General features: G+C 40.5%; 1 protein-coding gene across 6 annotated transcripts in view; it reads right to left on the bottom strand.

Moving 5' to 3' along the window:
* Window positions 1-1,751: 1,751 nt before the first annotated feature.
* Window positions 1,752-15,470, bottom strand: part of ANO5 (anoctamin 5) — a 63,286-nt gene continuing 49,567 nt past the window's right edge. For all 6 annotated transcript variants that reach the window (XM_053389237.1, XM_053389246.1, XM_053389254.1 and 3 more), the window contains 8 exons: window positions 14,356-14,578; window positions 13,225-13,394; window positions 11,725-11,822; window positions 10,973-11,103; window positions 8,365-8,570; window positions 6,484-6,665; window positions 4,821-4,926; window positions 1,752-4,128 (listed from right to left, as the gene is read on the bottom strand). In XM_053389237.1, the coding sequence (XP_053245212.1) occupies window positions 3,904-4,128; window positions 4,821-4,926; window positions 6,484-6,665; window positions 8,365-8,570; window positions 10,973-11,103; window positions 11,725-11,822; window positions 13,225-13,394; window positions 14,356-14,578 (1,341 nt within the window). In that variant the 3' untranslated portion in view covers window positions 1,752-3,903. The remainder of the gene's footprint in view (window positions 4,129-4,820; window positions 4,927-6,483; window positions 6,666-8,364; window positions 8,571-10,972; window positions 11,104-11,724; window positions 11,823-13,224; window positions 13,395-14,355; window positions 14,579-15,470) is intronic.

Below are 15,470 nucleotides of genomic sequence, written 5' to 3'. Positions count from 1 at the left end.
TGAGTGTTCGGGTTTTTTTTAAAAAAAATATTGATTCTACACAATTTAAAATAACTAGTGTGGCAAGCTAAAAACACACACATTTAATTTGTTAATACATTTAAGTTTGACACGGATGGCATTTTTTGTCAAGCAGAACTGTGATTTGTTGGACTTGATTTGCACTGTTTGCTGCCTGTTTTACAACCACTGCAGTTCATTATACACTAACACAAACATATTTTAAATACAAAACTATTGCAAATCCTCCATTTATATTTACAAGAACACTTATAAATAAGCAGCAGAGTGTTGATGCTCAAACGATGAGAAAGCATTTTTGGCTAAATATGTAGATTTTTTTGGTGACTGCAATTTATCTTTGGCATATCTAATATACACTATATAATATTATTTTTCTTAACCGTACATCACTTCGGGGGGCGGGGGATGACAGTATCTTAGCAGACTGAGCACATCACAAATAGAAAGAAAAAAATTGTAAGCCAGACCGTTTCAAGATGTCAGAAAGGTTTTGATTCAAAATTTGAGGAAGATGCTAAATTCAGTCTGGTGCTGAATACTTTTTGTCACACTGCTCTCCAAACTCTCTTCAAAACCCCATAGGTTATGCACAGACCCTTATAATATATGCACAAAGCAGAGCATGGGCAGTAGGGCAATGGTGACTGAAACCCTGTCTCTGAGCATGGAAACCTTTGAAATTAGGTTCAATAAATAGAAATTGGGCTAACAACTTACATTCTGCAGACAGCACCCTTAGCACCTTGGTTTTTCCTGCAGACCTCTCTGCTGGAACAGCCCATTAAATATGGGGTGTGCATAGGCTCTAAGATTTGCTTTGTATCTGTACATTTAAAAAACTTACAATCTGCTTCTAAGTCATTCTGTGCTCTGTTTGCTTTAATCTGTTTTTTTTCCGGTTCAGAGCTGCTCTGTATAAAATGAAGCTGTGTGCTCCCGATTTACTATAATGGGGAATCTAAAGTGAATCTAAAAACCTTCCTCCCACCTTTGACCAAAATGGATGAAATTTACATGCCCAGGAGCTCCATGAGAGAGATTAAATCTGCTAAATTGCAGACAAAGAGGTCCAGGGACTTTTATTGTGGGAGAATTAAAGGACTTCACTTTCCTCCATAATGCTCTACTGGATAAGCACAAGGAAATGGGAGTTTGTCTCTTTCTTACCATAAAACAATTAAGTGATAGCCAAGTGGTGCATATTCTTACCTGAACATTATTTTAACATTTATTTTAACATTTGCAGCTTCACAACAGCCTTTCTTTCTGGCCGAGCAAAGAAGACAATTGAGGAGCAAAGTGGCTGCAAGTTCCTCTCTGGGGGTCTGCATAGTTTTGGCTTACTGTGTTATGCAAACCATGCTATTATAAATGCAAACATTGAATTATACAGCACAGAAAAGCAAAGAAACAGAGCAACAGAACCCCAGGAGAGGGCCCTATCTGATTTGGGGGAAGTTACTGATATCATGTGTCAATGAAAAAAAGGAGGAAACCCCCAAACCCTGCAATTCTCATTGTTCTATTCCTGGAGCCATTGCTTGTTCTTGTTTCGTTTTTTCGAGACAGATACTATGAATCTAATCTGGGCATTTTGCCCATTAATCTAGCTCTTTTCTTTGCCAAGGATATGAGTACTGTTCCTTCATTCATTGGGATCTTTTACCATAGTGTTTCAAAGTAGATAATTTGCTCTTTTGCCATAAGAAATGAAACCAAAGCACACAAATGTATAAAACAGCATAATCTTTAGCTCACATGCTAGACACAGCCTGGGATATTTGTTCCAATACTTAACAGTCAAGAATAAGCTTCAAAGTGCAAGTACTTTATGTCCAACATGCTTCATGTTTAGTGAATTCAGAATTCAGCAAGTGTTTGTTTCTCAAGGTTCGTATTGCATTGAGCAAAACACCTTGGAAGTTTGCAAAACTTGCTCCTGACCAGCTACTAATGCACAAGACTGAGTTTGAAAGCTGATACTTTCATAATACCTGTGAATTCACTGATAAGATACATTATGCTACATAACTTACACTACTAGCATTTTCACATCTTTTTTTCCTTCACAAGTGCATGTAAATAAGGCACTATGCAGTGTGGGGCAAACTCGGGTATAAAAATGTAGCAAAACTTCAAAAATACTTGTAGGAACTTAAAATTATATAACAAAACACTGCCTGTAACACCTTCTAGCTAAGTCTACATGCACAGTTTACACTAAATAAACTTTATAAATTTGCAAAATTGTCTCAAGACAAAAAAAAAGGGAACTGTTTCTCTTCTTAACATTTAAAAAAACCATTATTTCTAAGCATTGCAGATTTGGCTACATTAATGTACATAACCTTTCATTCATTAAATATTATGAATAGATATTCTGTACAAACACAGAGATCTAGTATTAAGGCATATTCACAACAAATGGCTTTGTTTACAATTTATCCCTGTAGATAATTTACTCAGGGGTTTTGAAAAATATGAAATCATTTTTAAAAATTTCAGAAATAATGACTTCATATCCCAAATAATACTACTACAATCACAGGTAAAACTCCAGATTACCTCAGTGGATCTGGTCTTGATAAAGTATATTTCCAATTCAATATCTTACTAATTTTAGGAAGAATCTGGTCATCTTTCTAACTCTCACTAATCATGTAAGAATAGAAAATTATTTTATTTTATTTTAGGAACTCTGAGGTATAATTCCTTAAACTTCCCTTACTATTTTGGAGAAAATATGGCTGATGAAAATTATTAAGCATAGAAATTACTTATGAAAAAGTAACTGTGGGTTTTAATTTTTGTTAGGTCACTATAGTTACTGAACTGTTAAATCTACAAATATGTTATCCGTGCCTTAAAAATAACCTACAAAACAACCCACCTCAAAAGGTACTGAAAGGTACAGGTTTGTGCGGCAGAAATGCACACGTGATATGTGAAAGATTTTCCAAGTAATGTTCCAAAGTAATGCATGATCAAGGCCAATGTGTGAAAAGTACATGCTTTTGAATAGCCAGTGCTACCTATCAGACAAATACAGATTAGTACTTCTCTAAGTAAGGCATCCAATTTAGTTTTTTGTTTGTCTGATGTTAGCATCTTACAGTAAAGGCTCCCCAAACATTTGTGTACTTGCTGCACTAAGCCCCTTCTGCCTTAACAAGGTTAACTATGACTAGCATATTGGCAGTTCAGATCCCAGTTTCCCCAACTCTGAGAACAGGCAAACAAAAATAGGATTGAACTATAGAGCCATAGGTTGGAAGGGGCCTTGAAGCTTGGTTAGTCCTACCAAGATGATGCATGAAATCCACAGCCACAGCATCCCCACCGGAGTCTGTGGAGTGCTTTAATATCACCTGAAGAGCATGATGAAAAGATACAGAATTCCGTTTAGGCTCTAGCATCATCAGTTGACAGTGCAACAACTAAAGGACAACACACCAAACTCTTGGCCTTATCAACTAATAATGATACTAATTAAATATAGGCTGGGTGAGGGAGGAACTTCCTGAGCTTCATTCAGGACGCCATTGCCACACTTACCAAGAACTGTGACTGCAAATGTGGAACATTATGAACTTTTCGCTATAACACACTTAAGACAATTCTAGTAATGAGAAACATACAGTCTTAGAAAGGCAAGGCATTTCAGCAGTGTCATGAGCAGATTCATTTTTCAAGGTTCCACAGCAGCAAAGGTATGTAGCTTGTTGATTGGCCAACAGGAAATCCATGTTGATTCTCTCCACTTGCTTCAGTAAAATTGTTAGAACCAAAAGAGAAGCTTTCACGCATATTGAACTGCTCATCTCAGATTGGACAACCAATTTTCACAGGCTGGAATTTCACAGTCAGCTGTTCCTCAGGTTACATGACTTCTGATAACTCCACTCTCCCTTCGGTGGCAATGACTTCCTTTTCCATGCTGGCAGTGGTCCTGTTTTCACACAGCTTCTGCTTGAGTTTATTGAGTTCATACTCATGCAAGATTTTCTGAGTTAAGTACTTCTCACGCTTTATTTTGGCTTTCACTTCAGCCGGGACATCAGGAATCATCCAAGCCACAAAGAATTTGACAATGAAAACAACATGCTGCAAGGCAGGGGAACAATGCAAAAATAGGAGGATGTGTGCAAAGAACTATGGAGGCAAGGTATTTCATCAAACAGTTGTTATTCCCTGTCCTAAACATTTGCAATGCAGACTTTCTAGGCTTGAGCTCTGAGAAAGATGGTTTTGCAAAGTGATGATATCTTCCTACACTAGGCTTCCTCAACCTCGGCCCTCCAGATGTTTTGAGACTACAATTCCCATCATCCCTGACCACTGGTTCTGCTAGCTAGGGATCATGGGAGTAGTAGACCAAAAACATCTGGAGGGCCGAGGTTGAGGAAGCCTGTCCTACACCTTAAAGTTGTGGCTACAAAGAGGGTTTTTTGGGGGGGGGGATCAACAATAGCATGCCATGCACACTAATTTCATTAGCTTCGGATGCATTTAGATAAATAGCACAAACTTTTGGGAGGCAAAACAACAGAGGGTTGTTTGCAGTAAAGCTTGCAAAATTCTGCAATTCTTTTATAATCTGCATATATGCAAATGGTGTTCGATTCTGGATTTCTGTTTGCAACTTGTAAATCCTTTGTGTTTTGTTGTTACCTTTCTTTTAAAGCTACAATTCCATGAATCACAACAAGATAATTTTGTACCCTCATCAAAACTGCAGTAACTCTACACTGACACTCTACACTGAATCAATTACAAGAGGCAAGGGAACAACTTACCTCCATAATAATGATAAAAGCCATCTTGGCAGCCAGGATGTGCCAGAACTGCATTGTGTGTGCATATTTCCTCTCATGGTCTGGTGGATATCGATAGTCCCTGTACCTGTTGAATACAAACATGTAAAGGTGAAGGGCCACATTCAAAGGCAGACAGATTACAAGCTCAGTGGCATTTACATTCAAATACACCTGTCACTTAAGAAGCCTTTTGATCCTGATCTTAATGTTTTGCTTTATTTATTTCTTTTCAAGACATGGCTCTTGTAACTGGTTCAGTGTCCCTCGTTTGCTCTTTCATAGCAAAAGCAAACTGTAGAGCACATGCTAGCAGAGCTTTCAGCTATCATAAGGAGATGTTTGGCTAGGTGGATCATGGAAGAGCATAAATCAGGGAACAGAAACGTAAAACAAGACGTGGTGTAGGAAAGTTGTTCAAACAAAGCACTAAAGCTTAAATGGTACATACAGAAGCCTTGGGCTTTAAGGGGAACATGTCCTTCACTTCTACTGTAGATTTCCATGGCTCATTTATAGCCAACAGGAACAGTCCTCTTTACATGCAACTCACACAAATGGATAGCACAGAGATAGAGAGCTGCGTGTATAGCCCCACCCCTGAGGCAATGTGAGTCCTCCTGGCCCCCCTTGAGCAACACCTTCCATTGACAAAAAAGGCTCCCTCTTCCAGAAGGTATCTGTAAGCACACTGGGGGCCAGGAGGAATTACATGAGCTCCAGGGTAAAGCTAAATGTGTGGTCTTTTACAGCCATGATGCCCCTTTGCATAAGAAACATGCAAAGAAGGCTAATGCTAGAAATGATTCTGTAGGCACCTTGTAGTGAAAAGCCATGTGGAATCTTGTGTGTTATAGTAGCCCCATTCCAAGAGGTGCACTCAACAGGGAATAGGGTTATCAGGAATGTCATGGAGGTAGCACTGGATAAAACAAAATGTTGAATCCATTCCTAGCCGATTACATATGAGTCTTCTTTTAAAGGAGACTGTAAAAGTCTCCATGTGATACAACTCCCCTTTCTCCAAACTCTGATATATGCATTTTATTTTAGGTCACCTCTCCAGGTGAGACAATCACAGAGCTACTACTGAAAACTGTAGTTCTGTGTTGCGGGCCCCCTCTTCCCCTAGTGACATGTTAGAGAAGCAGGTGACATTATATCATTTATTTATTTATTTTAGCTTTTCCTGACCCACATAACATGTTACTGAGAAAGGTGGCAGGGGGGTTGCCAATATGGGGTTGCAGAGACACCATGATCAGCATCACATCTACTTCTAGAGTGAAATTACTTTAAATTTAAAAAGCGAGAATAAGGCAATGAAAGGTTGTAGTCTTTACACTTCCTTACTTCTGTCCTTTGGGCTACATTTGTTCTTTTTTTCCTACTACCATACTGGTAATATTGCCACAATTACATCTTGCCTTCAAGATGACATCAAATTACATTCCCTAAAACTCCTATAATAAAGCAAATGTCTTATTCTGATGGCTAAAGGGCCCCTCATTTCATCTTATAGAAGGCAACAGTAAGGAGAAGAATTTAGTGATCAAGACCAATATAACTGATTTATTACAGAAATCTACTGCAAAAAAACACACACACACAAACAGACATGTAAAAGGGGTTAATTGCAACTAACCTGCAAGTGGAAAAGTTTTCTGGGTTTATGTCAGGCCTGTTTTTATCAGGAAAATCTGAGGTTTGAAATATGGAGAGGCTGTCATTAATGTATCCAGACATGGGTGAAGAAGGATCCATAGAGTAGGCATAATAATATACCAATCGAGGGATCATATCAGATGTGAAGGCAACAATAAATGCCTGCAGGAAAGAAGTTGGATTATATGTTAAATGTTTCATTCACAGGAAATGCAAAGAAATGAACAATGTATCTACCTTTGAATACTAATCCATGCATAGATACGAAGGTCACCAGCTGACCTTAAGCCACTCTTTCTCAGCCTAAGCTACTTCACAAGAATGTTGTGAGGATATCGGAGAAGAAGAAAAACCAGGTATGTCACTTCGAGCTCCATTGAAACAGGGATTGAAAAGTGTCTATTTATTGATATATGTAAAAACATAAGAACAATGGTGATTTATCAGATGAAAACCCTACCTAGTCCAGCATCCCATTTCCCACAGTGGTCTATCAGATGGCTATGTGAAGCCCAGAGGTAAGACAAGAGCACTTGCCTGTTCCTATTCCACAGCACCTAGCATTCAGAGCCTCTGATGCTGAAGGAAACCTGGATGTACAACTGGTAAACTTAACTGGAACCATTATTGATCTGCCAGTGCTCTATGATCCTCTGCCAAGGCTCTCTTCCATGTACCTCTTCCATCTGGAGTATGACAATACCTTCAGAGGAGAGGGCTTTCTTGGCAGTGGTTATAAAGCATCCTTCCCAAAGAGGAAGGTGCAATCATTTAAATGCCAGGTAATAGCACATTTTAATTGATTTAATTGAGCAATCATTTAATAGTTCATTTTAAAGCTTTCATCTGCTGCTTTTATCTTTGTTTTTGTATTTCATTACATTGATCTTTTATGTTTAGTGCTGCCCTGAAATCTAACCTGACAAAGCATGGTCCACAATGAAGGCACCACTATGGATGCTTTGCCATTCACACTTCTGCGAAGGTCAGGACGAAAACCAACAATTTATTCCACTAATTTTAATGAAACTAACTTTAGCTGAATTGGGGCCCTGTGCTTTACATATTACAATTTCCCTTAGAAAAAAGTGATTATGTTGGAGTGCACCAATTAGCACCTTCTTAGAGCTTCGGTTCCCAGGATCCCTGAAGTAAGACATGAGCTTTAAAACAATGTGTACTACCATACACCTTCCAATCGGCTTAATTTTTTTTACGTACACCCAAGCCTCAGCAAAATGCAGGACCAGCTGTATGGACTCTAATACAATAGCAATTCAAAGAGGCACAAAACAAGGATGCCCACTGTCTCCCTTCCTATTAATCTTGGCTCTGGAACCTCTAGCAAACCGAATCCAAGCAGCCACAGACATCAAGGGAGTGGAAATAAAAGACAGAACCTATAAATTAGGGCACTTTGCAGAAGACCTGATGATCACAACACCAGACCCCATAACACAGCAACCACCCTAACCAAAGAACTCAACACATTTGCAATGGTGTCGGGCCAACAATTAAACATTGCAAAATCTGAGGCCATGTGTTTCAACATCCCCCTCATATCCAAAAAGAATTCCCCCCAATCTCTCTCACCACCAAGGAAATATAACAGGCGAATAGAAAGCGAACCCACACAAGTGACACTGACACAAAACCCCACACATACACTGAGTACAAGAATAGAAGCATTACCACCCCACTCTACTCACTGTCCCCCTCCCCCTCTTTTCTTCCCAACCTAATACTGCATGCAACACTAATGTCTCACAACAAATGGAACGGATCTGTAGAAAACACAACTTGAAAAAAGAGACAATGCACATATTTTTGTAAACTAAGAAATCACACACACACAACTTACATTTGTGACAACAGACAAGATAGCCATCCCATTCAGAATTTCTTGCCAGACTCCTATGCTATGGGCTTTGGCTGCCACCGGCCTTCTAAACTGCGTTGTAAGCTTCCAAGAATCAACTCGAATTTCCAGGATATTGTTCATCAGAGCAAGTAGTGGAGCCAAAGGAAAAGAGGCCACAAATAAGGTGATAAATCCAAACTGGATAACTACATGAAAAGGAGAGAGAAAAATAAAGGAAAACATCTGAATGAAACCTTAGAGAATTGACATTTGAATTAATTGTGAATAGTAAACATACATATCAGAATATTTGTGTGCAGCTGTGGATGCAAGTACATGGTATGAATCAAAACAAATGTAGCAAGTATTCCTGGGGAAAAAGTAAGCCTGTTTTTACATTTAATGACTTAATTCAGAAAAAATGGTAGTTATTTATTAAGAAAAATAATACAGAGACTGAAGATGAAGAGATCAATTCCAGAATAAGACTGAAAATCTTTTCCCTGAAGAAGAAAAACCCTAACACAGAAAAGGAAATTCTACCTCTTCCTTCAAGTCTTTCACTCAGAGGCTGGAAGCCAACAACCTTCCAGATGTTGCTGGACTACAGCTCCCATCATACCTGACCATAGGCCACACCGACTGGGGTTTATGGGAGCTGGAGTCCAACAACATCTGGAAGAGCACATGTTCCCCACTCCTTAGTTCTCATGACCTACCATAGTCTGCAGTCAATCTTAAGCATGCATGATCAAAGCAATGGCATAGTCTTTCTCTCCGCCTCCACTTTCTTCCCTTTTCTTGGTTGATTTCCCTTGACTGAATTTTAGATTGTAAGCTCCTCAGGGCAGGGTCTCTGTAAGTGCCATGCATACTGTTGGCATGGTAATCACACTAAATGATAAACCAAGAATTTGTGTGACTTTAGCTGTGTTCCAGCCCCATCCCTGGCCTAAAAGCCTTCATGGCAGTAGTGGCTGGTGTGGCAGCCATCAATGCTCTCCCAGCTTCCAAACACAGTATGTTGCTGGCACTTACAGGACGGAGAGAGGCTAGGAGCATGGTGCTATGCAGCGGACCCAACCCACCGCTGTTGCCATTATGTGCCTGCACAGTGCCTAGTTTGGTGCTGGGAGGGCAGTGGTGCCCCGCCTAAGCCACGACACTGGCCACAACAGCTTCATTGAGACTTTATTTCCTTGCAAGTCACTGCCTCTCCATGGCTGTCAAAGTGAGCATGGGTGGGAGAGAAGGGCATTTTATGAGGTAATAAAATTTTAAATGGGGAAGAAGGGGCTACAATTTGACAAGCTGCCCAGTGAGAATAGGATAGGGTCTAAAAACAGAATAATAGAATGCATATTTGCCTTTACACTATAATCTTCTCTGCCCCCCAGCTTTAAATTTTCATTTGGTAATACAGGTGTCCCCCCTCCACTTATGAAGGGGTTACGTTTTGGGCCACCATGCACATAAGTGAAATTGCATAAAGTAGGAAGCACCCTCTAGAAAGCCTCTAAACACTCATTTTTCCATGCTCTCCAGCTCCCTCTCATGCTCTCTCTCAATACAACTCTCTCTTCAACTAGTGTAGAAGCTCTGGGGCCAGCTGGAGGCTGGAAGATGCGTGGGGAGGCTGAGCAGCCTACACAAAACCCCGCTGTGTCTCAAGTCTCTTTGGGGCTTCCTCCACCCTCACTGATGTCCTCTTTGGGCTCTGTGAGGGTCTCCTCATGAGTTATGAGGACTCTCCAGTTCTCTCCTGCCATTTCCTGGTATGATTCTATTTAGAACATGGGAAAGTGGGGAGATGCCTGTATTGTCCACAACAAATAAAAAAATATTTTGCTCTATGGTGCTTTCAGATAAAGAGAAAACCCAAAACATACTTTATTCATTACTGCAATGGATACCAACTCAAATCAGCATGTCTGCTTTTAGTTTCTTAAAGGCTAGCACACAAAACACAATGTAGCAGCCATAACAGCACTATTTTAGAACAGATTTTCTTGCAAGCTACCATATGCCATCTGTTGGCTGCTCTGTGAAATCACAACAGCTGTTGGCTTCTTATCTTCTGCTCTCTGTAGTCATGCTCTGTTTATGTGGTAGCACATTGTGACAGCAGAAAGTTCATGTCTTTCACTGTACAGAATGGGTCAAACTGCAGATACTGCTGTTTTCAGATAAGGCAGGTGTTTAAGCCTCATGAAGTCTGTGCTGAAAGCTCACTAAAAGCAACGTAATTATTGTTGTGAGGCACAGCACTGCAGCAAAATTTTAGAATATTTTTTTAATGGATATTCTACATTTTGTACCCAAGAAGTTGATTCTTTTCCAATACTTCACAGCTTGGCAGCCAGAAGTTGTTACTGTTTATATAGTGCCATCTATATATAAGGTGCTTTACAATGAAAAGCTTTGACAGGTCCCTATTCCTAGGGGACAACCACTGCAAATGCATCTATTAGTTCACATAGTCTTTCAGCCAAGAGACATCAACTGAGGAATATGTATTGGCTCCATTCAATTGCACGGAAGAAAAGCAGCTGTCAGAAACTTAAAAAGCTCTATAGAGAGGTATTTTATAACCATTCCTTGTGCTTACCCATTTCCAAGTACTCATAGAATAGGCCCAAGGCTCCAAAGTTCTGCAGATCATGGTCCTGCTCCCATCGACTGTATAAATTCTCAGGACTGCTACTGGCTTTCCGACGGCCCCACCAATTCCGGATCCAGCTGTGGGTTGGGGTAACAGAAAACACAGGATGGGGCAGGTTGCATAAAAGGTACAGCATTGAAGTCAGAATCATGTCCCATATGGTATGACACCAAAAGTGTTTACCAAGTATCTCTCCCATAAAGAAGACTACCCAGGGTTTAATACAGGGTGGGAAAAGTCCAGATTACAGGGCCACTGTGGTTCTATGTGGGTGTTCTAAATCACACAACACACACAATGCATCTCTGCAGTCAAATCACCTACCATCATCACCCCTACTGTTCGCACACTGGGGTGAAAGTCTGAAAAGAGGAGCTTGGCTCTTTGTGTGTATGACAGTGCCATGATTTGCAACCCTGATCTCACAGTGCTCCAAATCAAAGAGAGACCATGTGTGTGCAGACACTCCCTCCTATAGCACTGATTCTGGTGCCTAGGAATGCTCCCTCTTTTCCAGTTCCATAACCATTGCCTACATTTTAAATAATTTTCTCTCATCCTGCAGTAAGAAGTTTCTGCAACCAAAATTTATATTGTTATGCCTTTATGCGCTTATTGCGTACACTGTTGAGATGCATAACGCAACCTATTCCTCTCTCTTAAAAATGAAACTTACTCAACATGAAGGCATCACTTACGGTACAATAGCCTCTTGGATGTTGCCCCATATCTGTTTGCCAGCCATGATAATGGTAAGCTGTGTTGTCAGCTCTATCAGGCATCCTGCAGGATCACACTAATGAAACAAGGGTGGGGAGAGGAAGAAGCAACATGTAATTGGTCTTTCCCTTGAAAACCACAGTGTTAAAGTAGAAGACAGGAACTCTTTACTAAGTAGTAAAGAAAGCAAAAAGAAAGAAAGCAAAACCACACGGGTTTAACCCTAAAACTGCTTACCTACAGAGCAACTGTTCTTGATTATGCCTAGAAATTAAACTGACTACAGCATTCACTATACTCCTCAACCTTACCCGCGAGTTGATATCAAAAGCCAGCAGAAAGTTTCTGCCAGAAAAAGAGAACAGCAGGACCAAAAAAGAAGCTTTCCAGTGCTGGACTTGTCATCTTTTGTTTTAGGAAAACTAAGGCAATGAGAATTGGTTAGAGAGCTGGGTCAGGGGTGAGAGGTTGAATTATGTGTATACCAAGTATTGATGTAAAGCACCTATTTTTAATATTAAAAAGCCAGCAGCCAAACATCTGACTGGCTGTTTCAAATCAACAGGCGACCCCTCGTTTCTGTTCCTGTGATGTGCAGCTTTTTTTCTGTGCCCAGCCTCCCAATTTTACTTCTGTCAGGTTCCTCATTCTTGCCTTCTCTTCTTGCCCACATTCCTCTGGACAGCTCAACCCAGGGAAGTAACCTGTTCCAACCTTCATTTTCTAAAGTTCCATGGATTCTCTAGGGCAGCAATCCTTCTTCTCAAGTTCTTGGCTCCTGCCTTCTTCTGCCCTCCCTCCCATGGTCTCTCTGACTTCTCTGTCCCTTTCTAAGATCTGAACACCTCAACTAACGGCAGCCAGAGACTCAGAGGAAGGGAGCTAGGCTGACTTGCTTCCTTTGCCTCAGACCCGGTTAGCTGTACAGAGGATTCTTATGCAGAGAAGGTATATCCCACTATTTACCTAAGGTCATCTTCTGAGGAAGCCCCTTAAAATTTATCCATCACATTTTGTAGGGGCAATTTCACTGATAGGGAACAATAGATTTCAGCCTATCAAACCCAGAAGCTCTTTCTCCTACCCCACCCTGTCATTAGAGTGGCTTAGTCTGTCGGTGGCACTGTCAGCACCATCACAAAATCCCTTAACACTATATAAATTTATGATTTGGGAAGAAAGGGAGAGGCAAAGCCTTAATGCCAGAGTGAGACACGACTATTGTTCTCAGAGAGCCAGTCTGTTTCAGCAGTTTACTCTTGAGTTATATAATGCAAGGACCTTTGTTTGCAGATAGCACATTCCAAAACATACACTGAGAAACACATAGACAGGCATCTTCTACTGCATCTTATGTACATTTGTGACATTTTCCTGGCTTTTTATTCAGAATATTGTGTTGTTTTATTGGCTTGTCTTTACAAAAATGAGGGTGGTTAGCAATTACTTCCTTAATTCACTGAAAAATGACCCCATACCTCTTCATTTCTCCAGCGATCAAACATGTATGTGTAGTGACCCGGGTACCCCACAAATTTCCCTTTGAAGAAAGCCACGTAGAAACATGAAGAATAATAGTTGACAAACTGAAACAGGAACATCTTCATGGTGAGTCTGTTCTCATATTCAAGGTGAGTTCTTGGGATCTCTACAAGGTCAACAAAATAAACATGGAATTTTTTTCTGCACCATGCACAGCAAACAAGGCTACAGCAAACACTGACAATTTTGAATTTGGCTGAAGCACTGCAGAGCTATTAGGTATGAAAAAGAACAGGGTTTCCAAAGGAATACTGCAAGACCATTCACTGCATTTTTATGCCAGCAGAGGGCAGCAGCTATAGAACAGTGAGTCGAGTCTATAGCCTCTCTATGCAAGTGACAGGACTACTGCAGAATTATTCCTACAGGTGAACAATTAAATTCTTTCACATTTAAAACACACTATAATTATTATTTCCACTGTGGAAAAATGAATGCAGATTAAAAATTTCCATTTGCCAGCTATAATTGGGGATCATCATCTTAGCTCAGGAAGCACCTATTTTAGGATTATTCTAAATGCTTCATTATCCTAGTATTTACTGAAAAATTTATCTGAACAACAAACATCACTCTAGTGTGGTAGTTAATGACACAAATGGAATTCGTGGTCCAAATCTTAATCGTAAGGTTTGCAAATTGTAATAAATGCTCACATAAGCAGCCTACTCATATGAAAAATGTAAAATCTGGAGAGGTGCGTCAAGAAAAATGTCAGTAGTGGATGGTATATTATTATGGAAGGGGAGAATCGCTCTTCCATGAGTTCCCTACAGTGATGTTACACTCCTAATAAGTAGTTATTAGCATGGTCAAGCCAGCTGCAATAGTGTACAAGCTCTTTCTCATAAAATCACAGAGCTAGGATGCAGCTGTGGATAATCTAGGAACAAAGCTACATGATACAGAGGGAGGTCTCAAAAACAGTTTCCCAGGAATGCTAGCCAACTTGGCCAGATGGAAAAATTGTATAAATATTCAGCTTCTGGTTGCCAATAAACTCAGCATTTCCACCACAGGGACAGAAACATATCCCTGACAGTTCTGTCTTTATGCAACATACCTACCCATATCTGTGATCCAGATGGCTATCCTCTCATACAAGAAATTCAGTATCATAATGATGACAAAATTCAGGCATGAAGCAGTGACCGATGTTGCCAGTTGTGGTGTCAGGATACCTTGAATAGGCTGCAAGGTTTGTGCATTCTCCATGATGCTGGCAAAAGCAGCATAGACGGCAAGGCGGTAAACTATCACAGCTATCATACTAGCTATGATCAAAAAGATCTGAGAGAAACCACAGAGGTTTAAGAACAATGACATCATATCAGAAACAGCCTTTAATGCTTTATACTATATAGCAAGCATGGGGAATCCATGGCCCTCCAGCTGTTGATGGACTCCAAGTCCCATCAGCCCCAGCCAGAATGTCCAATGGAAATGATGGGAGTTGTAGTTCAGCAACATCTGGAGGACCACCAGTTCCCTAACTGTACCATATAGGACTCTAAGGGCCAAACTACACATTGAGAATAATAGTGTAGTATGGCCCCATCGGGACTGTATCACTTCAGACTGCAAGAGGGAGGATGTGTGTCTATCTGAAGGCTGATCTGATGTTCATCCAATGTATTCTTCTTGCAAGTAAAACCCAAGTACATCAGGGTGAGAGCCAAGCCAGACCCTATCCACCTGATGCACTGTTATTTTTGTGTCTTTCAGTTGATATTTGCTACCAACAGTTGTGTGTAATGGATGCGATGCTGTGATAGTTCTGCATCTACCTCCAGGGTCAGTTTCAGAAAGCTGCAGTGGGGAGCTTCTGCTCAACCACCATGGCACTTGTGTCGTAGAGTCCTACATGGCTCTGTTTTATGCCCCCATGCTCTTTCTCAAACTGCTCAGTAAGGTAATCTAACCTAGATCTATTTCTCTATGTCGTGTGAGTCAAGTGAGGCTCAGCCAGTGCCTGAATTTGGAAATGGACAGATGAGGGTCAAGACTGAAGCTGAATCCTGACAAGACAGAAGGACTGTGAGCAGGTGATTCTTGGGTCTGAGAGACAGATGTTCAGTGTGTTCTGGATGGCACTGCACTCCCCCTAAAATAGCACACAGGGAACTTGAGTGTACTCCTTGATTTAACATTGCCACCTGATGCCTTAGTGGCCTTGTCTTTT

This window comes from Podarcis raffonei, chromosome 1 (assembly GCF_027172205.1).
Source record: "Podarcis raffonei isolate rPodRaf1 chromosome 1, rPodRaf1.pri, whole genome shotgun sequence".
In the NCBI taxonomy this organism is placed as follows: Eukaryota; Metazoa; Chordata; class Lepidosauria; order Squamata; family Lacertidae; genus Podarcis; species Podarcis raffonei.
The sequence above is the reverse complement of the archived record's forward strand: the minus strand, read 5'-3'. Positions and strand labels throughout refer to the sequence as shown.